General features: G+C 35.0%; 1 protein-coding gene across 2 annotated transcripts in view; it reads right to left on the bottom strand.

Annotated features, from left to right (window-relative positions):
• Positions 1 to 237: 237 nt before the first annotated feature.
• The window catches only part of CHSY3 (chondroitin sulfate synthase 3), a 282,976-nt gene continuing 255,404 nt past the window's right edge, over positions 238 to 27,809 (bottom strand). The window contains exon 3 of one of the 2 annotated variants that reach the window (XM_001160577.6): positions 238 to 2,816. In XM_001160577.6, the coding sequence (XP_001160577.3) occupies positions 1,254 to 2,816 (1,563 nt within the window). In that variant the 3' untranslated portion in view covers positions 238 to 1,253. The remainder of the gene's footprint in view (positions 2,817 to 27,809) is intronic. The other variant, XM_054684568.2, reaches the window with a different exon arrangement.

The raw sequence follows: 27,809 nt of genomic DNA, 5'->3' as shown, positions 1-27,809 counted from the left end.
AGAAACTGGACACCACTGATCCAGGTCAAAGAAAGAATGATATGTAAAACTAAATGAGATATTTCCTGACGTATTTTTAATAATGATAAAATTGATGTCATATTAATAATTTCTCCAGTGACTTTTGAGATACCTACCAACCCATATTAAAGGCAATTTTTGAACTGTTCTTGGGTCAGCTTGATCCCAAAGCTGAAGAGATTGAGGAAGGATGTTTCTCCCAGATGGTAAATTATTGAGTAAAGAAATTGCTCAGTTTAATCACTTATGAAGGCTAGGTTTTCCAGTATAATAATACAAACAGCATACCATAATCCCTTGTTAACTTTTCAAGCCTGCTCAGCAAGCATGTTTTGGTGAATATGAACAGAAACATATCAAGTGTGAATAAAAGGAAACAACAAAACCTTGTCAGTGTTTTTGAAAAAGAATACTGCTATACCTGTGTTTTATTTTAAATAAACAGGTTCTGTCATATTTTATCTTCTTGCCAGCAAATGAAGGACATTGTTTCATAAAGCTTCTAAAATGTACATGAATATTTAATTAAATCATATTTCCTTGAGAAAATAAAGTTCATTCGCATTTATAGCAGACAGTTGTGAGGAGCTCATAATTGTCATAAGACCAGGGTAGCCAGTACCGGTTGCTTGTGGAACAAAACTCCTCAATTTTTAAAACTTTTTTTAAAAAATAAACATACAATCATAGGTATTCATTTACTTTAAAAATTCTAAAGATGAAGAAAATTATTGTCTATATATTTAAGTCCTTGTATAAATTACAAAACTCAAGTTTATGTTACAGAGTCCCTTCCCCATAGGAAGCATAAAGCACTTTTGTGGTACCTTTCACCAGTAAATATTTGTATCACATTGAATTTGAGAAACCAAATAAAAGTCGATATTGCATCTTTAAGCCCCAAGAGAACATTCTTCTAAGCTGTCTCTTGTGATGAATGCGTTTCAAAAGTCATTTGATTGCTATGATTTAACTCAATCTCAAATAAAGGTATATAAAAGTAATAACACATATTGACTTCAGTAGAAATCTGAAACATCAGTGAACTGCAGACTCTTCTTGCTTGAGGTCAACAAACACCCTTAGGAAGACAACCAAGAGTAGTTTAAGACCAGGACAACAAAATAAAATTATAACAATAATAATAAAATAACAATAATACAATAAAAATAACAACAACCAACAATGAGGTAAACTCCCCTTAAAAAAGGCAAAATGTGTTGCCTGGACTGTCAGGAGAGAGTTCGATTGTACCTGACACCTAAATGTTTTTCAAGCCAGAGTTCAGCCAGTTGCATGGTTGAGGCGAAAGTACTTGCCTTGGATCCTAAGCACATCTTATACTGCTTAGGGTCCAAGTTAGGATCACAATGAACTGGATGGAAAATATGCACCACTCCTACTTCTTGGCTTCTGAATGGCCTTAAGCCAGATAGAATGACTTTATTGTAGAGATCTACATCTTCTAGTCCCCAGCCTTGTATTGAGGTATCAAATCCACCTGCACCTAGAAGATCACTTTTGTAAATACAGGTGATGCCATACCCATAGTCTCTCCAAAATCCAGTCTTTTTTGAGAATACGAAGTAATCATCAGTTGGAGGATTTCCCCCGTTTGTTACCTTTGGGTCATACTGGCTAAAGATGATGGGATAGTACACCTGTTGTCCCTGAATTGTATTGTCTCTACATCGTTGGAGAAAATCTTCTCTGAAGATCAAGTCAACATCACAAAATAGCAGCAAAGTGTCATTGTCAAACTGGGCAGAAGCCATTTCAAGACCAAGACCTCTGGAAAACTCTCCCTTCATTGGGATCAGGGTCATTTCTGCTTTGGGGTACTTGTTCTGGTACCCTTTTATCAGCTCAATATGCTTGCTGGAGTCTTGGCCAGAATCCCTACTGAAAAGGATAATGACCAACTTTACATTCTGCTTTGGGATAAGACACATGTTTTCAAAGTTCTCCATGAATCTCAAGAAAATGTCATACCTTCCGATGAGAGGAACGAGAATGTGTACTTTCTTTTCATTGTGCCCTCCCATTTCTTTGGCACCTTGAAAAGAAGATAATATATTTAAAGAATTAGATATAAAGGAGAATGACTGAGTTTCACTGTTAATACTCTCCACAAGACTGTTGACATCTAGCTCTTCGGTCTCTCTGAAGAAAGGCTTGCTGAACAACTGCTGAAGATAGGCATGACGTCTCACTGGAACAGTCAGTTTCCTTCCCTTGTGTCTTTTGTATAAAAGGAGTAAATCCAAAATGTACTCCACCCCGTGCATGGGGTTAACTCTGCGGTAGCCATACTGAATTTCCTTGAAGTCAATGAGCCGTCCTCTGCTCTTGGCATTCTCATTGATCATCTCCATCACCTGTAGGACGGTATCATCCAGTGCTGTTCTTAAAATGCTACTGAGGCTCTGTCGAGGGGGCTGGTTCTCAGCTGCTGAGTATAGGAGCTTCCCTGTCAGGAACTCCCATTCTATCACTTCATTTCTCTCCCGAGGCTGGAAGTGGTTGAAAGAAGGTATCACTCCCAGCTGCTGGTCCTCTTTGCTCACTTCTGTGTTACTGAGCTTGCTCATCAGGGCACTTTCCCTGTGGAGCTGGATGGTGCGGTAGCGAAGTTCAGAAATTTTGCGGCTAAGCATGTAATTATGCAGCCTGTATTGGTATGCAGGCCTTTTGTTGGGATGAAGTGTTATGGCTGCATGGATTTTGCTATTGTGAAGGTCTTGGATGTAACCCTTCCGATTGTGTTCATAATTTTCATGGAACAGTTGTTGCATCTGAAAAGTAAAATTAAAAAAATCAGGGTTAATTTTAAAAGATTTATTTAAAAAGAAAACCAGCGATAAACTAAAGCATCTAAATGAAAATGTTAATAAATTTTTGGTATGGTATTTCATAACAAAAATGGTTTGTAATATTTATATTATTTAAAATTAAAATAGTTTTATTATTTGTAATTGGTAGATGAAATTCCATGTACTTATCATGTACCACATGTTTTGAAGTATATATATATAATATATATAGAATATACATATAGTGGGATGAGTAAATCTAGCTAATTGATGTATTCATTACCTCACATAGTTATTATTGTGGTGAGAATATTTATCATCTTTTTTTAGCATTTTAAAGTATATAATATAGTTATTAACTATAGTCATCATGTATTCAATAGATCACTTGAATTTATTCCTCCTATCTAACTGAAATGTGGTATCATTTGACAAAAATCTCCCCAACCCCTCTCTCCAGCTGGCTTAGCCCCTGGTAACCAACATTCCACACTCTAGTCCTATGAAATCAACTTTTTGATTTCTATATATGAGTGAGAGCACAAATGTCAGGTTCATAGGCTCAAATATTGCAAATGAACCTCTAGCTATACATAAAACAACAATTGACTGTGTCCATAACCCCATAACAGATCACGGAGAAGGAGAGAGACAGAATGGACACAGCATGAGTCTTCCAAAATAAGGATTCACCCTAAGGAGGAAAACCAATGACCTGTTGTTTGGAATGGCAATAAGAAGTTATTTGCCAGGGGAGTCGTAAATTTCATTTAGCATCCTGATATACTATTTTTACCGAGTAAGTTCTTGGTAAGATAAGGTGAAACGGAAACTATACTGATCTACACTCCTGATGTAAAGTATCATACCCAAAATAGACATGCTTGACATCCTTATGAAACAAAAAGACTTTCTGCTAGTCTAGAACAAATTCACTAGTTCAGGCAGAAACAAAAATGAAAAAAAATATGTAGTTATGAGGACAAAGTTCAAACCGCCAGCTGATTCTTCCTTTTCTGCCAGTCGATTAAGACACCTCCATTATACCCACTCAAGATACGTGATTACGAACAAGAAAAAGAAGGAAGAAAAGAGGGGATGAGGAGAAGGAGGTGAAAAAGAAGAAAAAAGGCCAGCAGCATCATGTCTGCAAATATACTGATGAATAAGAAGAAAGAAATATTGCAAACTTAAGAATACTCATCAGAAGCAGGTACAAATTGTACATAAATTTAAAAAAACAGCCTCTTGAAAAAAACTCAATTAATAGACAAATAAGCTTAAAAAAGATAAAAAGTAAACTGGCAGGGCTAAGGAAAAAAGGGAGAAAAAAATAAAATCATTGATAGACATATTGCAAGAAGCATAAAAAGAGATTTGTGAAAAACGTAGGAAGAAGAGACTTGAAAAAATTATCAAAGTAATAGAAATATAAAATAGAGCTTACAGTTTGGAGAAAGGGTGGTCTTTTAAGTAATTAGTGCCAGATCAGTAGGATATTCATATAAGGGAAAAAAGTAAAAATGGATCCCCTACATCCTACAATGGATGACCTGTTGATGTAAACATAAAGGTTTATTTTAGAAAAAGGCTTTAAAAAGTTTCTAGAACTTACATGAAAATATCTGCAAGACTTTTGGGTATGTGAAGATTTTATAAATAGGGCATAAGGCACTAACCATTAAAACAGACTAATACATTACATTATGTTAAAGTTAAGAACCTTGTTCTTTAAAAACACCATTAGGAAAATAATAAAGGGCAATTACAGAGCAGGAGAAAAAAAATTCAATAGATTTTATGAAAAAGAACCAATTCCCAGAACATATAATAAACTTATACAAATAAGGAAAAAAGGAAGGACAAACCTAGCAGAAAAGTGAGAAAGAAAACCTGAATGAGTACTTCACAAAAGAGTATGCAAATACTCAATAGACATATAAAAACATTCTCTACTTTATTCATCATCAAGGTAAAGCAACTTAAAATTACTATGGGATAACGTGATGGATCCACAAAAAAACAGATAGATAATACTGTGCATTGTGAAGGCAGTGGAAAATTTGGAACTCTCATACACCGCTAGTGAGAATATAACTTGGTTCTATCACTGAGAAAACCCGTATCAACTAAAATGAACATACATATTCCCTATGAGTCAGTAATTCTCTCTTAGATATATGCCCAATAGAAATACATATATATATACATACATACACCTAAATATATATAGAAGAATTTTCGTAGCTGCATTATTCATACTCCAAAACTGAAAATAACCTAAATTTACATCAAGAACAGAATAAATGTAGTATATTCATGTAATGAAAAACAATACATCAATTAAATACTTGAAATACTACTTGCAACAACATGGATGAATCTCACAAAAAATGAAAGAAGCCATATACATTTTGTATTATTCCATTTATGTGAAATTCAGAAACAGGTAAAGCTAACCTATATGGTTTGCTGTTGGAATAATGATCAAGAATCAAGAAGAGGGAAGCTTCTGGAGTGCTGGTAATGTTCTTTTATTTATCCAGGTGGTGGTCATATGTGTGCATTTAATATGTGAACATTCACTGAACTGCTGCTTAAGATATATTTATCTGCTATACTCCAAATAATGAAGGACTTTATTTTGAAAGTATGCATATATATGCACATAGAATTAGATATGCTTTTCTGACATCTATGTTCATAAATGTGTGGATATGTGGGCCTGGAGAGAGAGACACAGAGAGAGAGAGAGAGAGAGAGAAGATATCAGAGAGATTTTCCCAGAGTTATTCACCCAAGTGTCTATTGAGAATGATGAGAATAAAATTAAAACTAGAATTCTCATGATTTTCAGTTTTTCTATAGATCATGATACATTTTGAACATAGCGAAATTGTTCTAAGAAAAATATGTGTAAAATTTATTTTTAAAATTATATTAATTTGCTTGAAATAATTAAGAACCTTTAGTTTAAGCTGGCTTCCTCTCCTTTAAAGAATTATCAGTGGATTTCATGGAACCTCCAGAACATTACACTGCAAAGAAAAATCATTTCACAACAACAAAGTCACAGCAGCAATGAACACCAGTGTGCCCCGACCGACCCCAGTGCTTTAAGCGTATCACACATGATCTCACCCTCTGAGAAAGATTATCTGAGAGCCTCTAGGAAAATCTTCTCAAAAAACCTAACAGAAGAAGAATAAATGCCAAGAGGTAGTTTTATGTTGAATTATTTACTCTTCTACCGCATTAAACTTTCATTACCTTTCTTAGAATTATTAATAATGAAAACATAGCATAGGTCATTTCTGAAATAATCATAGCTATATAAATGAGAAACTTTTTTGTTTTTTGTTTTCTTGAGATGGGGTCTTACTCTGTCGCCCAGGCTGGAATGCAGTGGCCTGATCTCTGCTCACTGCAGTGCTCCTGGGCTCAAGCAATCCTCCCACTTCAGCCTCCTGAGTAGCTAGGACTATAGGTGCATGCCACCGCGCCCGGCTAATTTTTCAATTTCTTTTGTAGAGATGGGTCTCACTATGTTGCCTAGGCTGGTCTTGGACTCCTTGGCTCAAGTGATCCTCCCACCTCAGCCTCCCAAGGTCTGGGATTACAGGCATGAGGCACCGTGCCCAGTCTTAAATGAGAAACTTTAAAATATTAAAAAAACAAAAAACAAAAAACAAAAACAAACAAAACAGGAGTTGATTACTAATAGGCACAAGGTAACTTTTGGAGCAATGGAAAATTTGTAAAACTAGATTGTGGTAATGATTGTATAACTGTATAAATTTACCAAATATCAGTAAAATATAATATATATATGGAGAAAATTTTGTGGAATGTAAATTATACACTGATGAGGCTATTTAGAAAACAATAGGGAATAAAAATAAAATACCTCTAACTCTAGCTTTAAAAATGAAGAGATGGAATAATACATAGTCACCAAAATACCTTTAGTCACCAAAATATGTTTAGAATTTCCAAAAGCTTCTGAGGTTGGGCAGGATCATTTGGAAACAGGGGGAAATGAGAGGCTAAGCAGATCAGTGTCAGTGCCCAAAGGGTTCAAGGGTAATAGATCTCAGAAAGCACCAAGAAAATACAGTGCCTGAAAATGTAGGGCATAAAACTTACTCTGCATTTACAACTCTAAGTTCAGGAACTCAGGTGAGCTGGACAGGTGGAATAAACCCTGATGGCAACATTTGGTTTCAGAGAAGTAGAAAAGACACAGGTACAGAAAGAATTAAACACTTAAACCCTAGTTTCATGAAGCACGTTTAATCTGAAGCAGCAGAGAAAATCTATGTCTTTTCTTTGTGGAAATCAGCAAGCCAAAAATTATAGCAAACACTCCTACCAAAATAAATCTATGCTGAATTGCTTGTCCAGGAAAAATGTAATTTTTTTCAGAGATGAGTCATTTATCTAAAAAAGAAAAATAGTGTAACACTGACACAAAGTATCAAAAAAAAAATTAGATGAAAAACTACCACTTCCTTTTGCCCCCAGAAAAAAAGCCATGAAATTGAGAAAAACATTAGGCACCTGTTTTTGAAAACATATGAAGCATTTGCCTCTATCTTCATAAACAACAAAGGGAAATATAAGAGCTCAGGGATATGATAGTAAAATTAAATGTCAGCTCAAAGAACAAAGAAATAAAGAAATGATTAAAAAATAAACTCTACCACAGGCATGAAAATAAAATCAGAAAAAAAATAGGCACTGTGGAAAGCTATTATTAAGGGATAGAACGGCAGAAATTAGGAAAGCTAAGGAAAGTGAAATAGAAATAAAGAGTTAATGACAGACGAGAGAGAAATCATATTGATAGGAGGGTAGGCTAAGAAAAGCAAAAAACATGCTTAGAGTGACTGCAAAAAAAAAAAAAAAAACAGAAGACATAAAGATACAATTTAAGAAACTTATTGAAATAAAAGGAGTATAGTATCTATATTAAATGGTCTTACTGCGTGTGCCAGATAAAATCAACCCGGAATGTTCAATAAAAGAACAAAATCCTTTGGAAGGTAGATAAAAAGTTCAAGTCAACTTCTGAATAAAAATGGTAGATTTAACAGTAATTTCCACATTTACTATTTATTGAACTCAATGAGGACAGTAATAAAGTGAATCTTTAAAGGTATACACAAAAACATAGGGAATAAAAGAAGTGGAGGACGCTATAATTGTGGAAGTTGACTGCACACAGATAAGTGGTAATAGATCTAGCAAATTGTAGAAAACTGAATTGTAGACTTGCAATGGGCAAAACCAAGAATAAACTTAAATTGAACCTTAGAAACCCTTACTGGAACCTCCAGAAATAGGAGTAAAAGTTGGTTGAGTGAAAATAATCAGTCAGATTGTGCAGCCAGACAACTGACCCTCTCTGAGCAAAAAAGTAATGTTAACAAATTCAATATTTATTTTCCATCATCTCTGAATTTAGGGATATCCTTGTCATTGTTGACAAAACCAAGTCACTTTTTCAAAGTTTCTCATCAGATTTTCATCCCTTATGCTCAATCTTGAGCAGTTTATTAAGGATAGAAGCCATCTCTATAGAAATAGAGAATATTCAGGTAGAAGAAGACAAAAAAATGTATAATGAATTACTGTCTTCAGAAAAGTGAGGGAAGATACTGAGAACATAAAACCAGACCACGGCCGGGTGCTGTGGCTCACGCCTGTAATCCCAGCACTTTCGGAGGCCGAGACGGGCGGGTCACGAGGTCAGGAGATGGAGACCATCCTGGCTAACACGGTGAAACCCCGTCTCTACTAGAAATACAAAAAATTAGCCAGGCGTGGTGGTGGGTGCCTGTAGTTCCAGCTACTAGGGAGGCTGAGGAAGAATGGCGTGAACCCGAGAGGCGGAGCTTGCAGTGAGCTGAGATCCTGCCACTGCACTCCAGCCTGGGTGACAGAGTGAGACTCCGTCTCAGAAAAAAAAAAAAAAAAAAAAAAAAAAAAAAAAATATATATATATATATATATATATATATACACCAAAAAAAAAGACCACAACTATATCCATATTTATCCATGTTTATATATGTTTTATTATATCCATCTATCCACACATAATCACACATATCAAGTACACATGTAGAAAAACCAAAACATAAAATGCACCAAAATTAAAATGTAACAGAAATTTTAAAATGCAAAAGAAGAGTTGGAAAATAAAGGTAATAAAATCTAGAAAGTTAAGCAAAAAGACAAAAAAAGAAAATTTGTGGGAAAAGTTTAAAGAATTACAGGAACAGTTCAGGAGATCCAATATCCAAATAACAGTAGTTCCAGAATGAGTGAGCAGAGGAACAGAGAGGAAAAAATTATCAACAAAATAATTCAAGAAAATTTCCACAAAATGCAACAGATGAAGGGCTTGAGTTTCCAAATTCAAAGGGCTTATTCTATAAAAGCTAAATCCGATGAAATTAGACCCATATGAAGCACACCACTGTGAAATTTTAGAGCCTTGAGGCAGAGGATATGTTAGATGCCTCCTGGGAGGACAGTGATAAAAGGCTCAAAAAGCAGCATGTCTATAGACTTCTCAATGAAAACTGGAAGTACAAAAAGTAATCAAATAGTCATTTCAAAATATGATGAAAATGGCTTCAAACCTAGAATTCTATAGCTAAACAAGATATCAATGAAGTGTTAGAAAATAAGGTCATTGCTGTACCTCAAAGAACTATCTTTCAAGCTCATTTCTCAGAGAACTATTAATAGATTTGTTATTCCCAAGCAGAGAGAAAATCAGGAAAGAGAAAACATGGTGCAAACAGGAACATAAAGGGCAACCAATAGATATTCCAGCAGGTCAGAAGGCAGAAGGAAGGGATTGTTCAGAAAAATAAATTGACAGAAAACCCAGTGAATCTGGAGAAGCAGTTAGTGAAGAATACAAAACATATATATATATATACACACACACACACACATATATATACACACACTCATATATATATATATATTCATATATATATGTATGAAAAATTATTATATGCCCCATATGAAGTATAGGGAGTCAAGGACAGGATACACATGTGTGATTGTGTAGGAAAGGAAAGTTAACTAAGTCAATAGAAAATGACTAAAACTGAAAGATGAAGAAAAAAACGCAAGGAAGTTATTAGAGATGTGGTAATCAAAATAAGTATTTAAATTCAATCTTTTTTTATACTTTAAGCTCTGGGATACATGTGCAGATACATGTTACATAGGTATACACGTGCCATGGTGGTTTGCTACACTCATCAACCCATCACCTACATTAGGTATTTATCCTAATGCTATCCCTCCCCTAGTATCCCACTCCTCAACAGGCCCTGGTGTGTGATGTTCCCCTTCCTGTGTCCATGTGTTCTCATTGTTCAACTCCCACTATTAGTGAGAATATGCAGTGTTTGGTTTTCTGTTCCTGTGTCAGTTTGCTGAAAATGATGGTTTCCAGCTTCATCCGTGTCCTGCAAAGGACATGAACTCATCCTTTTTTATGGCTGCATAGTATTCCATGATGTACATGTGTGACATTTTCTTTATCTAGTCTATCACTGATGGGCATTTGGGTTGGTTCCAAGTCTCTGCTATTGTGAATAGTACTGCAATAAACATACGTGCGCATGTGTCTTTATAGTAGAATGATTTAAAATCCTTTGGGTATATACCCAGTAATGGGATTGCTGGGTCAAATGGTTCTAGAACCTTGAGGAATCACCACACTGTCTTCCACAATGGTTGAACTAATTTACACTTCCACCAATAGTGTAAAAGCATTCTTATTTCTCCACATCCTCTCCAGCATCTGTTGTTTCCTGACTTTTTATTGATCACCATTCTAACTGACGTGAGATGATATCTCATTGTGGTTTTGATTTGCATTTCTCTAATGACCAGTGATGATGGGCTTTTTTTTCATATATTTGTTGGCTGCATAAATGTCTTCTTTTGAGAAATGTCTGTTCATATCCTTCGCCCACTTTTTGATGGGGTGTTTGTTTTTTTTCTTGTAAATTTGTTTAAGTTCCTATGGATTCTGGATATTAGCCCTTTGTCAGCTGGATAGATTGCAATAATTTTCTCCCATTCTATAGGTTGCCTGTTCACTCTGATGATAGTTTCTTTTACTGTGCAGAAGCTCTTTAGTTTAATTAGATCCCATTTGTCAATTTTGGCTTTTGTTGCCATTGCTTTTGGTGTTTAATTATGAAGTCTTTGCCCATGCCTATGTCCTGAATGGTATGGCCTAGGTTTTCTTCTAGGGTTTCTATGGTTTTAGGTCTTACATTTAAATCTTTAATCCATCTTCAGTTAATTTATAAGGTGTAAGGAAGGGGTCCAGTTTCAGTTTTCTGCATATGGCTAGCCAGTTTTCCCAACACCATTTATAAAATAGGGAATCCTTTCCCTGTTGCTTGTTTTTGTCAGGGTTGTCAAAGATCAGATGGTTGTAGATGTGTGGCATTGTTTCTGAGGCCTCTATTCTGTTCCATTGGTCTATATATCTGTTTTGGTCCCAGTACCATACTGTTTGGATTACTGTAGCCTTGTAGTATAGTTTGAAGTCAGGTAGCGTGATGCCTCCAGCTTTGTTCTTTTGCTTAGAATTGTCTTGGCTATACAGGCTCTGTTTTCGTTCCATATGAAATTTAACATAGTTTTTTCTAATTCTGTGAAGAAAGTCAATGGTAGCTTGATGGGGATAGCATTGAATCTATAAATTACTTTGGGCAGTATGACCATTTTCACCATATTGATTCTTCCTATCCATGAGCATGGAATGTTTTTCCATTTGTTTGTGTCCTCTCTTATTTCCTTGAGCAGTGGTTTGTAGTTCTCCTTGAAGACGTCCTTCGCATCCCTTGTAAGTTGTATTCCTAGGTATTTTATTCTCTTAGTAGCAATTGTGAATGGGAGTTCACTGATGATTTGGCTCTCTGATTGTCTATTATTGGTGTATAGAAATGCTTGTGATTTTTGCACATTGATTTTGTATGCTGAGACTTTGCTGAAGGGCATTACATACTGGTAATGGGATCACTGAAACAAGAAGAGCTAACTATCCAAAATATATATGCACCCAATACAGGAGCACCCAGATTCATAAAGCAAGTTGTTAGAGACCTATGGAGAGACTTAGATTCCCATACAATAATTGTGGGAGACTTAACACCCCACTATTATATCTTTTCCATGTGTGTCTCTTTTCCATGTATGTCTCATTGTAATTCAGGGGGGTGCATGTGCATTGCAACGAAGTGCTTAGATTCTGGAGCCAGATGCCATGGATGGAGCCAGGCTCTAAAACTTAATAAACATATGACCTTGGACAAATCTTTTAACTTTTTGTGCCTCAGTTTAACTATTTGTAAAATAAGAAATACAATAAATAGTATATACCTCATAGGGTGGCTCTTAGTGTTAAATGAGTATTTGTATTTGAAACATGTAGAAAAGAATGTGGCATATTGTAACTGCTTAGTTATTATTATTGTATATAATTAGTTATTATTGTTGTAGTTGTTATCTTTGTAGTTGTTGAAATTTGTTTTTATATTATTATTAATGTAGGTATTGAATAAATGAGTACATGAAAATGCTCTTGATTAAATTTGCCTTGGAAAATGATTCAAATATGTTTACAATAGCTATCATTTGACTTCAGATCATAATTTGAGAACTATGAAACTAAATTATCTCTGTTGAAAGATAAATAAGAGGCCATACTATTATGGGTAAAGCTGTCTGTGAACATCTTTGGTCTTCTCTATGAAGGAAAAATGTCTCCTTAATTTACTTATGTAAAGAAGTTACTTCAATCTGAAAGTTATTTTGTTTTCATTATGCTACTACATTTTTTTCTTTTTTAACGAGAAAGGATCCTCTAACTTGGAAAAATCTGTTTGTATATCTTCTTAGATATGAGATTAAGGAGGATTTGGGAGAATGAGGCATTTCTTTACCAGGAAGTGAAGACTCTGCAAATTAGAAAAATTATGAAGGCATGTAAGAAAATAAAAAATCATTCAAGTGGTGTGCAATATAATGGTGAATATGTACCTATGGGTTCAGTAATTTGTTTTACAAATATTTAAAACCATTTTATTGTTGATGATTTAGTTATGTAACTAAATGGAGAGTCTTATTGTCCTTAATGAAAATGACTAATAATCTTTCTAAGACTCGTGAATATAAAAATTCTAGGTAAAATAGTGAATTTTCAAATTAACACAATTGTTTGCCCTCAATTATTGTCTGCAGATATTAACAGTAAGATTCTTAAAATGTGCCCTACTTCTCTGGTAATAATGGTAAAATAAAAAAAAAAGCATGATTCTCAATATTAAAGAAAACAAATAACTTGAGGGAAAATAAACATACATATTTCATTCTATAATTATGGAAAGAATGAAAACATGTTAAAGAGTGTATATAGCTTGAATAAGTTGTTTAAAGCAATGATCTGGTATAAGAATAATAAGGTACACTCTTCTTCATATCATGTATGCATATTTTTCATATAAAATAAGAACAGTTTGCTACTAAGATTTCTAAAAATAATAACACCTTGATAATAGATACATCTGATCTATAAACTCTGCTTTTAAACTCACTATACAACGTGATAAAATTGCATGAAACTAAATCCATGTGTGTATACATGCACACAAACACCCATACACAGAGTACTTGCAAAACTAAGAAAATCTGAATAACATCAGTGGATTATATCCATATCCTGGTTGTGAATATAGTTTTGCGAGATGTTATCGGTGAGAGAAACTGGATAAAGGACACATGGAATCTCTTGGTATTTTTTTTTACAACTGTATGTGAATTGATAATTATTTCCAAACAAAAGGTTAAATTTAAAAAATTATGATGCAAAAAATAAAATATTTTGTCTCTTGTCTCTCTCTCTTTTTTGTTTTGAAGGAAATCCCTCCCCAAATGTATTAGTAGCAGTGTTGAAAACGTGTAGTCCAAAGGCTATAGACGTAATTTTTGTTGCTGCCTTTTTTCTTGGTGAGTCCAGTATTTTGAATACATTTGAATTTGAAAGATAATAAGCGAGCAGTGCATTTTCAAGTTACTTTCAGTCCCATCAAATTTCTCCATGTTTGTTATAAATTTAGGTTGTCATAAATATAAGTTTTCTGAAAGCATTTTAAGTTTGTGAATATCCTTTTAAAGTAACTTTTAAAAATCTTAAAATTTCTTTTCCTTTTGAAATCCTATCACTTGCTACAATATGGATGAAACTTGAGGACATTACACTAAGTGAAATAAGCCAGTCACAAAACGACAAATACTCTATGATTCCACTTATAAGAAATATCTAAAGTAGTCAAATTTATAGAAATAGAAAATAGAATGGCAGTTGCCAGGGACTGGAGTGAGAAGAAAATGGGGAGCTGCTGTTCAGGCACGGAGTTTCAGTTTTGCAAGATTAAAAAGTTCTACAGAAACATTGCATAGCACATTAATATAGCTGATACTACTGAATTGTACACTTCAAAAGAGTTACATGTGGCCAGGCACAGTGGCTCACACCTGTAATCCCAGCACTTTGAGAGGCTGAGACAGGCAGGTTGCTTGAGTCCAAAATATTGAGACCAGCCTGGGCAACATGGCGAAACCCCATCTCTACAAAATATAGAAAAATTAGCTGGGCATGGTAGCACACACCTGTAGTCCCAGCTACTTGGGAGGCTGAAGTGGGAGGATGGTTTGAGCCTGGGAGGTCGAGTTGAGATGGTGCCATTGCACTCCAGCCTGGGTGGCAAAGTGAGCCCCTGTCTCAACTGTCTCAAAAAAAAAAAAAAAAAAGAAAAAAAAAAAAGAGTTAAATAATAAACTATTCTTTTTCTTCAGTTTTTATTTTACACAACTTTCATCTTTTCCTAAAAGTGAATGCATATCACTCTCTGGCCAATTAATATACTTCGTTATAAATGTTTCCTTCCGGATTAGCTTTATTCATGGGCAAGATCTCTCTCGTAAAAGGAAAAAAAAATGGTTGCCTTTGACCACAGGCTGATATTTTGCACACTATAATCCTAGAGAAAGAAAAGCAGACCTCACCACCCAGACAGGGCAGAGAAGTGACATAAGAAAAACTGAGTGCTATTGAGAGCACTGAACACAGCACTAAGCTATGCCTAAGGCCAAAGCACACTCAGACTTTCTGGCTTCCTAGGACTATAGTTTCTTCTTTTTTCCAGTTAGTTAGCTGTGGTTCTGTCACTTGCACCACAAAGCATCCTGTCAAAAACAACCTGATAAGTGAAGTTGCAATTTCAGCTCTGTACTAATGCTCTGTATGATTTTGAAGAAGGTTTGCCTTCTGTTTAATTAGTTAGTTCAGTCTTGGTTGAAATCCAAGTAACAATCTGATATGGGTAATCTGCACCATTAAAACTGACACATTTTTCCTGTTTCTTTTTTTTTAGCTATTTTAGTTTTTAGAAAACCTGTCAGACAACACAGAAAATAGCTTGCAGATAGCAACTCTTATATGTGATAAAGATTTCTCAAAGATATATTCTATACAACTTAAAAACACTTTCAGACAACATGGAAAATAGCTCATAGATATTAACTCTCAATCATTGATATAGATTTCTCAGCAGAGTATATTCTGGACACCTGATGTCTTAGACAAATACCAAAGAGATTAAAAATCTTAAAGAAATCACTAAGTTCATCAGGTTTGTTTATCATGGTATAATGACACATAATCATTTGTTAGTTTAAATAAACACTTATGCCTTAATTAAAACTACCCTTTTAGAACTAAAATATTACTCTAATAAGAAAAAAAATCTAATGATAACTGAACTTAACTGCTCATCTATCTGCCTGATTTAGCCTGACATACACATATTCAGAGTGACTATATAGATATTTCCTGAGATACAGTTAAGATAACGCTAGATGATTGTTAAAATCTATACATTTCTCTTCCTCTGTATACTTTTAAAAAATTTGGTAAACTTTCAAGTAGAATTTTACATTTATTTTTTCCCTAAACATTTTAAGTACTCAGTATTTATTACAAAGAAGAGGTAAAGAAGAATATTAGGTTTGCAAGTTGCCATTTTGCAAACACGCACACACCCTTTATTCATGTAATACCAACATAACGACTCCCTTCACTAGTGATTGCATTTCCTTGTAAATGATTGGTTCAGAGCATAACTAACAATAGACAAAGGGAAGTTATCATTTCCAAACTAGGCTTTCAAGACCTCTGAAAAACAAAATGTAAAGTAATAGTTACTCAAACGACTCAACAAGAAAAAAAAATACTTGATTAAAACTGGGCAAAGGATATGAACAAACATTTCTCAAAAGAAGAAATACAAACAGCCAACAAACACATGAAACAATGATCAACATCACTAATCATCAGAGAAATGCAAATTAAAACTACAATGAGATATCATCTTACACCAGTCAGAATAGCTATTATTAAAAAGTCAAAAAACAACATGTTGGCATGAATGCAGATAAAACGGAATGCTCATACACTGTTGGTGGGAATGTAAATTAGTTCAACCTCCGTGGAAAACAGTATGGAACTAAAATAGTAAAGAAATAAAAACAGAACTACCATTATACCCAGCAATCCTACTACTGGGTGTCTATCCAAAGGAAAATAAATAATTATATACAAAGATACCTGTGCCTGTATGTTAATCACAGCATTGTTAACAATAGCAAAGTCATGGAATCAACCTAAGTGTCCATCAACAGTTGACTGGATAAAGAAAATGTGGTATATACACACCATGGAATACTATGCAATTATAAAAAAGAATGAAATCATGTCCTTTGCAGCAACACTGGGTGCAGCTGGAGGCCATTATCCTAAGTGAACTAACTCAGAAACAAGAAACCAAATACCACATGTTCTTTCTTATAAGTGAGAACTAAACAATGGGAACACATGGATATAAAGACGGAAATAATAGATACTAGGGACTCCAAAATCAGGGAGGTGGAAAGGGGGCAAGGGTCGAAAAATTATCTTTTGGATACAGTATTCACTATTTGGGCAACGGGTACACTAGAAGCCCTGTCCCTACTAGTACACAACATACCCATGTAACTAATATGCACACGTACCTCTTGAATCTAAAATAAAATATTTTATTTAAAAATTTAAAAAATAAAAAGAAAGATGGTAGTTGCTACAAAATTTCAGAAGACATTAACCCAATTCATGAATGTATTGTATCCACAGAGGAAATATGAGTGTATGATGTCACTGATCATGCATAAAATCATACCTCCCTTTCAGATAAAAAAGAGGAAATTACCTTCTTTCTAATTCATATGTTTTATTCCAGTTTTGAACGCTTTCAAATACCAAGTAGATTCTTATTTAACTAATGTGCTAAAGCAAAAGCCAAAGGTTGGATTGGTTGTAATTACTGTTTTGTTTTTTTTCTGTGCTCCCAAAATTCAAGCAACCAACTGTTTAGCCTTGTGAAAAGCTTAACATAAGCTTATCTAATTCTGCATAAACATTATATCATTCACTAATGTTAGAGAGCATTAAAAAATGGGTCAGATAAAGTTAGGACAAACTTAGGATTTTTTTGTTTGAAGGATAACATATACTTCTGTGAGTGTCAGCTTCGGCTACATGATAATTGCCAGTGATCATCATTTATGCTTCTGTAGTAATCTTCAGGGAAATTTGGAATGCTGTATAAGGAGCTAAAATGTGACCACCTTCCAACAAATAGGAGGGCCATTGTGCAGTGTTCAGTGTTAATTGTTTTTTACGGAGTTTCTTATGTCATTTGGTCTATATTCAGATATACTCAGAAATGGAAATTAGGTATCACATTGTCAATATTTAAGAGTGAAAAATTTATATTCATTATGTATGAAATGGATCTCAGCTCTCAGTATGTTGCAGAGTAATAAGGTACAGAGGAGAACATAGTTCACTGCCGTGTATACAGTAGATGCTGAAGAAGGTTAGTGAAATCTAATTGACAAAAAAAATGGAAAATATGAGAAAGATGTCATACTATACTCTATGACAATATGATCATTTCAGTAATTTTGCCTGAACAAACATTTCTTGATTCCATCCTCCCTAACAGTTTGGCTCCCTCTCCTACTTGCAGCTATATTTATTCATTCATTTACAAATATTTCCTGAGTTTCTAAAATGCATCAGTTACTATAGATATAGCAACAACAACAACAAAAATGGTCCTTGTCCTCACGGAGCTAACTATTTAGTGAAGGAGACAAGCACTAACTATACTCATTCATATACAGCTGTGTAATTTTGGCCAGTGCTCATTGTACTAATTATTCTATATTGTACTTGCTGCTTTGTTTGATAGCATGCCTTTCTAGATGACCAGCTCCTAGAGGGTAGCCTAGGCCTAATATTTAAGAATATATTTATAATTAATTTTTAATAAAGTAATATATGCCCTCCAAAACTAGCTGATAACCAAAACAGAGAGCAAAATATTTACTGGAAGAACTTTGTCTAAAAGACAATTCTCAGAATTCTGCAGTATTTCCCAAGCTTCTAAATGTTTCTTTAAGTTAAAAAATAAAACGTAACTTAAGACTTTACACATCTGTGCTGCAAAAGATTTGGCACATATCTTAGAGCTTTTATATCTTATTTAAGTAGTGACTCACAGGCCAGTACTATTGTAGCATGACTGATGGGAGTCCTCCATCTCTTTACTATTTTCGTAATTGATGCAGTCATCCAAGCAGGGAGAAAGGGCGAAGACAGCCATCATCATTCCTGCTTTGTGGCACTGGGATGTGAAACGACTGTAGGAGTCTAAACTGATTCTAAGTCAGGCTGCACTCCATCACATTAATAATTTCTGCACAAATAAATGAAGTGCTGCTGAGAGACCACAGTAAATGAGAATGACAGCAAAGCCCAATGAAGGCGTTTGCCAGCTGCATGGAAACAAGGTAGTCTTTCATTCAAGAAATAGCACAAAACTAGGGCTTCTGTAGGAAATTTTAAAATGGTGGAGTTAGACCTGGGTTTTGGGGACCTTTCAACTACTTAAAGGAAAGAAAAAAGAACCTCTTCAGCATATTCACCTGTTATTCTATCAGTGTGTGTGCATGTGTGTCTATTCCAGGCCAAGATTCACTCTCTGGAGTCACAGGTTTGGTTTTGAGACCTGCTCTTCCATTCCCAGTCTGATATTGGATTAAATTTTCTTCTAGGAAAAGAAGAGCTCCTAGATTTTTTTCTACATTATTTGAAACATGCATAAATTAGTATCTGACACAGGGTAAATACTCAATAGGTGTTGCTATTATTATTATTTAGTAAACTTTAAACAGTGAAATCTCTTGCACTCTAAAGCACATTTCAAAGACATCCCTTCTGCACCTGAATATCTAATTTATTAGTCTTCTAATGAGTAACCTTTAGTTGTACATAATACTTAAAAGTTTTAAGATTGTATTATATATTGTAAAGTAAGAAAGGGCTTATACTTTTAGATCAGTTTCCAGATCAAGTAAAATCCAATACCCATCAATGCGTGGCCAAGATGGCCTTAACATTTCCCTCAGCTTGAAATAACTTAGGTTTCTTCCTGACTATAGATTCCAGATCTCCTTTTTCTTAGAAGATTTACTTTATAAAACTTGCTGTTGTAAATTCCTTTCTGCCCTATTGAGATGTAAATCTTCCAGCTTCTTGCCTGCCAGTTTTACAATCTAGAAATGGCTTTCTCAAGGTACTATTAGCTATCCCTTCAAAATGTAATCATCCAGAAAGACAGCCCTCCATCTCTTAGTCTCTGTGGGAGGGTAGAAGCCTAACTTTGATAAACACCAATTAGCAAACACGGAAGGCCTGATCATACCAGCCAACTTCCCCTCTAATGTCTTCCAGTACTTTTCCACTGGCTCACCCCAGCACTTAAAAACTCTCCAGGTAGTAATCACTTTACTTTGTGTATATATATAAAAACATCAGTTGTATACCTTAAATTTACACAATAAAAAAGGAGCAGGGGAAAAAAAAGGAAAACAAACAAGCCAAAAAACTCTCCTTCCTTTTGTTTCAGGGGAATTGAGTTCAATCTCTCTTCCCTATTGTAGTAGTCTTGAATAAGTCTTCCTGGCCTGTTTACCTCCACCTTTAGTAATTTTTCTTTGATGTGGATCATGGGCAATACTTAATGAAGCATTGTGTTACATTGCTTAGATCCCATGATCCACTTAAAACTCTTTCTCCATTAGCTTAAAAAAAGAAGGAAAGGCTCAAATTAAGATCCTACTCCTTGTGGTGCAATCAAGGAGATTAGTAGTGTTTCCTTCCAGCTGATTTTATTAACATTAAAGCTTTATGATAAATTATGAAGATCCCTAGAGCTAAACATCCAATTAAAATAACATAAGCATGGCAAGATGTCTATTATAATATTTTTCTTAGGAAAAAATATCCTAATTATAGTACTGTGGACTTCTGCATGGGCACAACACTGCTGTGGGAATGGATGGTAATCACAGTGCTAAATAACAAGTAGGTATTTATAAGATAGTGCTAACAAAAATCAAGTAAAGCCTAATCTTTTTAAAGTCAAGTTTTCCGGAAATGAAGATACAATGACTTGAGTCACGTTGATCTAATTACATTGATATATCCTTACTGGAGACTAAGTATAACTTACCTTTCTTTCTTATGTATAAAGTTGTCACCACAAAAAGAGTAATTTACATAACAGAAAAGGGTAAGATTAATAAAATGATTTCATGAGACCCAGTAAGTGTCCTAGTGACTCACTGTCACCATAATAGCTTTGGTAAAAGAGTAAAGAACAATTTGGGTTTCAAGTCTGCACAGTTATCTTTTAAAATGGTTTAAATGGAGTTTTAAAATTTTTCTCTCTGAACAGATAAAATAAAATAAATGAATTATTTTTAATTCTATAAAGCAGATATAAGATGCTAAGGCAAAACTGCTGAGATTTGAGGAATAAAACTATAATTAGTACAATCGATGAGCTAAATAACTATATTTTATAAAGAAGCAAAGCTAAACACTCCAAATCTCACTAGGTTTTGGATTTGTTTTCATGGCTCTGTTTTCACTACTATTGCTCCTAATACTAATGGACATTTAAATTTATTTTACATACTGTTTACAGAATTGTTTAAAACAGATCAGTGTAATCAAAATATTCACGTGAATACCATCTCCAATTCTTTATATATTGTATGGCTAATCTCAATGGCATATTCATTGAGAAAATATTTCACAAAAAGGCAAATGACTCAGAATCATATTTCATATATGATTTATAGGGCCCTTAGCCATTTATAAGGGAAAAATAAATTTAGATCCATACCTACCTCATATCTTACACTAAATACAGTAAATACATATACACATATACCTGTATATGTGTTCAGATATATGTGTGCACATAGATATGTGCATGTATCTCAAATATATAAAAGATCTAAATCCTACTCGGACCCTCTCCTATAAGAAAAAAAAATACCATAAACTAATGGGAAAAGAATGTAGGTAAATATTTACCTTTTCTAAACATGGAGAAGTTCTTTTGAAGCAAAAACAAAACTATAAACAAGAAAATAAAGGACACGATAATGGATTTTAATAGTACATTAACATTAAAAGCTTCCTATATCAAAAGCAACAAAGATAAAATTAAAAGACAAATTGGGAAAGTGATTTTGCAATAATGATGTCATGTCAAGAGTTAGCCCTAATATATCATTATAAATCATTATTATATCATTGCTCTCCTTTAAGCCTCATTACTAATTCCAATCTATTTTACCGATCTCTTGAATCTTGCTTCTCTTCTTCATATCTTCTGGGCAACCATCCTGGTCCAAAATCCCAAGAACTTTGTCTGCAATAGCTACCGGTCTGCCTACATCTCATCCGGCCACTCTCCAATCGGTTCTCCATGATGCAACATGAGGCATCTTTCCAAGACGGGATGTAATCATATGACTCTCCCTTCTGTCAATGCCATCCACTGACCATGGAATAGATCACTGTAGAATAAAAAGCTCTTATGGTCTGGTCCTTGCATTCCTCTCCAGCTTTCTCTGCTACCTTTCACCCTCTATACTCCACCAATACTGGCTTCTTTCTCTCCTAGTGCCTTTGCATATGCCTTTTTTTTCTACTTAGGGTGTTCTCCCATCTGTCAATACCATTTCTTTTCCTATTTAACTCTTACTCAGCTACCTCATGGACACTTTCTCTGACTAAATCAAGACTGGTATATGTCTCCTGGTACTAGGTGCCATTTATTCCTCACTATTTAATCAAATTATAATTTTACATTTGTTTATTGATCTAGATACATCTGGCTTCTTAACAAACTCAGGAATTTTCTGAAGGATAGGACTGTGTCTTTTTTTCACCATTCTATCTCCAGTGCCTGACATCCTGTAAATGGTGCAGGGCAGAGCTGTCTGGGAAGAGAGACTCAATGCACATCACATGCCTATGAATGGATTCTAGATTTTCAGAAAAGATGGAGTCTTATGGATCCAACCAGAATAAATCTGGTCTTTATGTTCCTACTTTAGAGCCATCTCAATACAGTGATATATTGAAAGAGGGGGAAATGAAATTGAATAAAACATATATATACTAAAACAAAGAAACAAATATAGTTTCCTCTCTTGACATCTCAATTCTCTACCTTGTACAACTGTTTTCCTTCCTGATATATAGACTTCTTACTCCTACAATGTTGTAGACTCCTCCTTTCTTCCTCTTCCCGCGTCCTAGTCAATCCATTTTATTTCTTTTTTACAACTGCTCCCTAATTATCCTGTTGTTTCTTCCCCTCTTATTACCTGGACCCTGGCTCAAGTTTGAATTATTACAAGTATCTTTATTGTAGGGCATCGATATTAATCCTCAAGGAAGATATAGATCAAATGAAATACAGATAGAGAGTTTTTAACATTCTAAATCAGAGAGAGGCCCAGGAAAAACCAGAAGGACATATTAACAGGGCTCTGGAGCCCATTTTTCTCCTCCCTTCAATCACGGCAGTTCTGCTTTAAGCTGTTACATATTAGGTTTCCAAGTAGTCGTTCACTTGAAGAGAAAATTCTGTCAACTGGGAAAAATCGCTGTTATCACCTGAGTTTTCACCTACTTGCATAGCTCTGTTAATCTGAATGCTACCCATTCCTTAAATCTTGCTAGATGCCTATCATATAGATGCATCCTCTGTCAACTCCAGGACACCCTGACTCTTCTTTGCAAGGTATCACAGAGCTCAATATATCACATAGTTTGGGGTTTACTATAATGCTTTACGTTCTAATTTATTCCTCTATCAATTAGAGATTTATATGTTAGTTAGCTAGCTTAGTTATTATTTTCAATCCTCCCCCATCCACAGTTAAACTGTTAAGTTTATTTTGGCAAAGGTAATAACAAATTTTTCATTTCACTCACTGTGATTAGTATTGAGATAATTCAGTATGGCAAAATTTAATAAATGACCATACTTTTAATGAGGAAGAAAAAATAGGTTTTCTCGAGAAAAATAGATTTTTTTTTCCTCAGAGAATAATTTAGAAGAAATGGGAGCAACTCTTTGAAACCTCAAGTTAAGAAAGGTCCAGAAGTTGAAGGGAAGGTGTCATTATTAGTTGGGAGTGAATTCCATGGGTCTGGCATATGTCATTTGTGTAAAGAAATGAAATGTGAAGGCATCCTCTTTCTGCTTAAATGTCTTCTTTGCCAAAACAAACAATTACTATATATATGTCTATTAATTTCTCTAAAAAGAAGGAAAATTAACCAAGAATAAAATGTGCTTTATTCTTGGTTAATAAAATATGTTTCATTTTATTCTTATTTTAATCAATACTGTGTTTCTTTGTTAAATAAAACTATGTATCTCACTAATAGTTTTATTCTACTCTTCTCACGTTTAACTTTTTTTAAGAATGATAACTAACTTAGACATTACTTTTGTGCCCCACATGTCTGCTTTCCATGTAATCTCTCCTTAAACTTTATTTATTTTCTTCATGGGTGGGGTAGGGCTGGGCATCACGAAGTGCATGATGAGTGAATTAAATCATTCACATCCCAGAGTGCTGATTTGCACAAGTTGCACTGATTGAAAAAGTGCTTGTTTGGTGACAAATAAACTCGGAGGTAATTGCAATTACACAGAGAAAGCACAATATTGCTACATTCACATCACCTGAGTTTAGATCTGAGTTGATTGCGGCTATGTAATTTATTCCATTTGCATTGTGCCAGCCACAGTACAATTGGTATGTGGCCTTTCTACCATCCTTCAAGATTCACTTCTTAGGGTGTCCTTCCTCACAGTTCTGCTCCAATGCTTCTAGTTGGAGAGAGCATAATGAGAAATAACATTAAAAAAAAAAAAGATATGAGCCAGGTGTGGTGGCAGGCACCTGTAGTCCTAGCTACACAGGAGACTGAGGCGGGAGAATCTCTTGAGCCCAGAAGTTCCAGGCTGGAGTGAGCCATGATCATCCCACTGTACTCCATCCTGGGTGACAGAACAAGACCCCGTTTCTTAAATAAGTCAATAAATAAATAAATATAGGAATCTAGGGAGTTTGCTGTATGGCTTTACAGAAAGGAATATTAGGAAGCAGCTGATTTCATAAGGAAGGTCATTGTACTGAGAGTCCATTGATCAGCTTTGTGATAGTGGGCAAAGCACACTATTTGTCTATGTCAATCTTCTCATTTTTTTAAATGGGGAGAAAAATCATTGCTTTTTCAAATGTACAATGCTTGTATGAAGGTCAAAAGAGGACAGTTATGTGAAAACATTAAAATATATTTATATATCATACATTATTTAAATGTGCAGTAGACACAAATGGATCTCTGGTTAAGTGTACATTTTTAAAATAAATATTCCAACAAATCGAGGAATGACTTTTTTACATCACAAAAATGTCAATAGGTAAATGGTTTATTGAGGGGTAAAATTAATTGACCAAATAATTAAATTAAAACACTACACAAGGATAGTCTTAACTTTTTCTTTCTTTTTTTTTTTTTTTGAGACAGGGTCTCACTCTGGTTGCCCAGGCTGGAGTGAAATGGCACAATCTTGGCTCACTGCAGCCTCGAACTCCCAGGCTCAGGTGATTCTCCCACCTCAGCCTCCCTAGTAGCTTGAATTACAGGTGCACACCACCACATCTGACTAATTTTTTATATTTTCAGTAGAGACAGGGTTTCACTATGTTTCCCAGGCTAGTCTCGAACTCTTGGACTCAAGCAATCCACCAGCCTCAGCCTCCCAGAGTGCTAGGATTACAGGTGTGACCCACTGTACCTGGCCAGTTCTAAGTTTTCAACTATTTTTGAAGTGAAGAAGTCAAACATTAAAGTAGTGATAAGATAGAATAAACATTCTTTATTATAACACGTTTACAATGGTTGTAGGACTGACTGATATACCTTGTAAAATAGCTATGCTAACATAAGAGCAAACTCTGAATAAATTGCAAAATGTAACCACAATTCTGAATGAGAATATAATTCCTTAAAGTTAATGTCTACATTAACTAAATATAATCCCTTTTTAAATAGAATGCAATTCCAGAAAGTATATTAACCTTTAAAACTTTAGAACTTGATAGGCTTTTCCTAAAACTTATGGTGTTTGCACAAAACTGGTAAAGAAGTCTTGAAAAGAAGGACATCCAATTTATTTGAGTAATGTAAGGGAGTGGTAATAGTACTAGGATAGATAAATAGATCAGTAGAATAGAATGAACAATCCAGAAAGAGCACTACACATTCCAGAAGTTTAAAAAATTAAAAGGTAACATTTCTAATATGTGGTCAAAGGATTAATCATTCAACAAGTGCTATTAAAACAATTACCTATCGGCTGGTCGTGGTGGCTCACGCCTGTAATCCCAGCACTTTAGGAAGCAGAGACGGGTGGATCATGAGGTCAGGAGATCGAGACCATCCTGGCTAACATGGTGAAACCCAGTCTCAACTAAAAATACAAAAAATTAGATGGGCGTGGTGGTAGGCGCCTGTAGTCCCAGCTACCAGGGAGGCTGAGGCAGGAGAATGGCTTGAACCCGGGAGGCGGAGCTTGCAGTGAGCCGGGATCGCGCCACTGCACTCCAGCCTGGGCGACAAAGTGAGACTCCGTCTCAAAAAAGAAAAAAATAATAATAAATAATAAATAAATAAATAAAAATGATCAGTATTTTACATCACTTTCTGGAGCCGTTCCCTGGTATTCCCTCCAAAGGATTATCTGTAGTTGTAGTGAAACCCCTTTACTGGTCACACACCCTTCATCCTCCACTGAACCCTCATTTGGCAAGTAGGTAACACCATCTAAATTAGAACTGTCCTAAACCTAGAGTTAGGCAAAGAGTTGAAAGCAGCATAGGTCCCTTCTGGCTAATGTTAGAACATTGCATTTAATTGGGGAGAAAGACTCTTCCCCTCTGTGAGAATAAAAGAATCAAAATTCTTTGGCTCTGATGCAGAAAGCATCTCCAAATGCCGAGGACACCAGGAAAGCACAGAGTAAACTGTGCTCAGTAAACTGCTGAGCTCAGTAAACTGTTTAGTGGATTTCAAAGGAAATAAAGAAGTAATGGGCAAAGGGATGGATTTAAAAAGGGAAGGAGATAGGTCTCTGAGAAAGAAATGAGGTCCAAAGCATCAGAAAATGAATGGGCCTTTGATAGGAGAAAGGGCCATCCCATGTTATAGTAAGGGGGATTGAAAAGATAGTGGGCAAGGAGGAAAGCAGGACTGAGGATTTGGTAGTGAGGAGATGAGAAGCTTCCTATGTTATGATTTCTAAGTAAGGCAAGTATTGGGAGTCAGATGGACAAGGAACTTGCTTGTTCTCAATTTAACTCCGCTTGGTTGAAATGGGTAAATCTGTGGTTCCAATTTACATAATCTTTCTATGAATAAAAATAGAATGCAAATACTCAATCTGCTCCAGATTTAGATCCAAACTGGAATGCAAAATTTGACAGAAATCGTCTTCTCAGATGGAATAATCTTTAAATCGTGCTAACAGTCTCAAAACAGAGTATCTCCAGTAACATATGCTTTCTTTTTCTGTAACCTGGGTGACACCTTCAAACTCCATTCAAACCACTGTGTTGCCTTTGATTTTCTTCAAAAAAAAAAAAATGCTACTATTAGGGATTTTTAGTTAGAAATATTCTTTGTCACATTAGGTATGCACTTCTACCAAGAAGCTGTTCCATGGTAAGTACTGTCAGTAACTGATTGCCTTGGACGCATTTCTTGGCTAATTTACAGTGATCACTGATGCTGATCCTTGCTCTTGCCCTTTAAATTGTTACCAATATCCTAATCTCATCACTCATACCTCTAGTCATGTGTATCTAAGATAAGAATAATTAATATATGCTAATTTGCTTATTTAAAGGTATTAGACTTAATTTGCATATTACAGAGAAAATGCAATGACTAGATATTGCATTCAAACTTTTACTTCACTTATTTATACAGCCTCAATTGGAAAAATGAAAAAAAGCAGTAAGAAGAGGCTGCACAATAAGTAAAAGAAAAGTGCTTAAAACTAAATTTAAAGTGGTTCAAGTACTACATAAAACATGCTTTTAAAAATCTTAATGCAGAATTGCGGCCGCGTACAGTGGCTCAAGCCTGTAATCCCAGCACTTTGGGAAGCTAAAATAGGCGGATCCCTTGAGCCCAGGATTTTGAGACCAGCCTAGGCAACACGGTGAAACCCTGTCACTACAAAAAACAGAAAAAATAGCAGAGTGTGGTGGCGCACGCCTGTAGTCCTGGCTAGTTGGGAGGCTGGGGTAGGAGGATCACCTGAGCCCTGGGAGGTCCAGGCTACAGTGAGCCATGATTGTGCCACTGCACTC

The sequence above is a fragment of the Pan troglodytes genome, chromosome 4, assembly GCF_028858775.2.
Source record: "Pan troglodytes isolate AG18354 chromosome 4, NHGRI_mPanTro3-v2.0_pri, whole genome shotgun sequence".
In the NCBI taxonomy this organism is placed as follows: domain Eukaryota; kingdom Metazoa; phylum Chordata; class Mammalia; order Primates; family Hominidae; genus Pan; species Pan troglodytes.
This window is presented reverse-complemented; position numbering and strand designations above follow the sequence as displayed.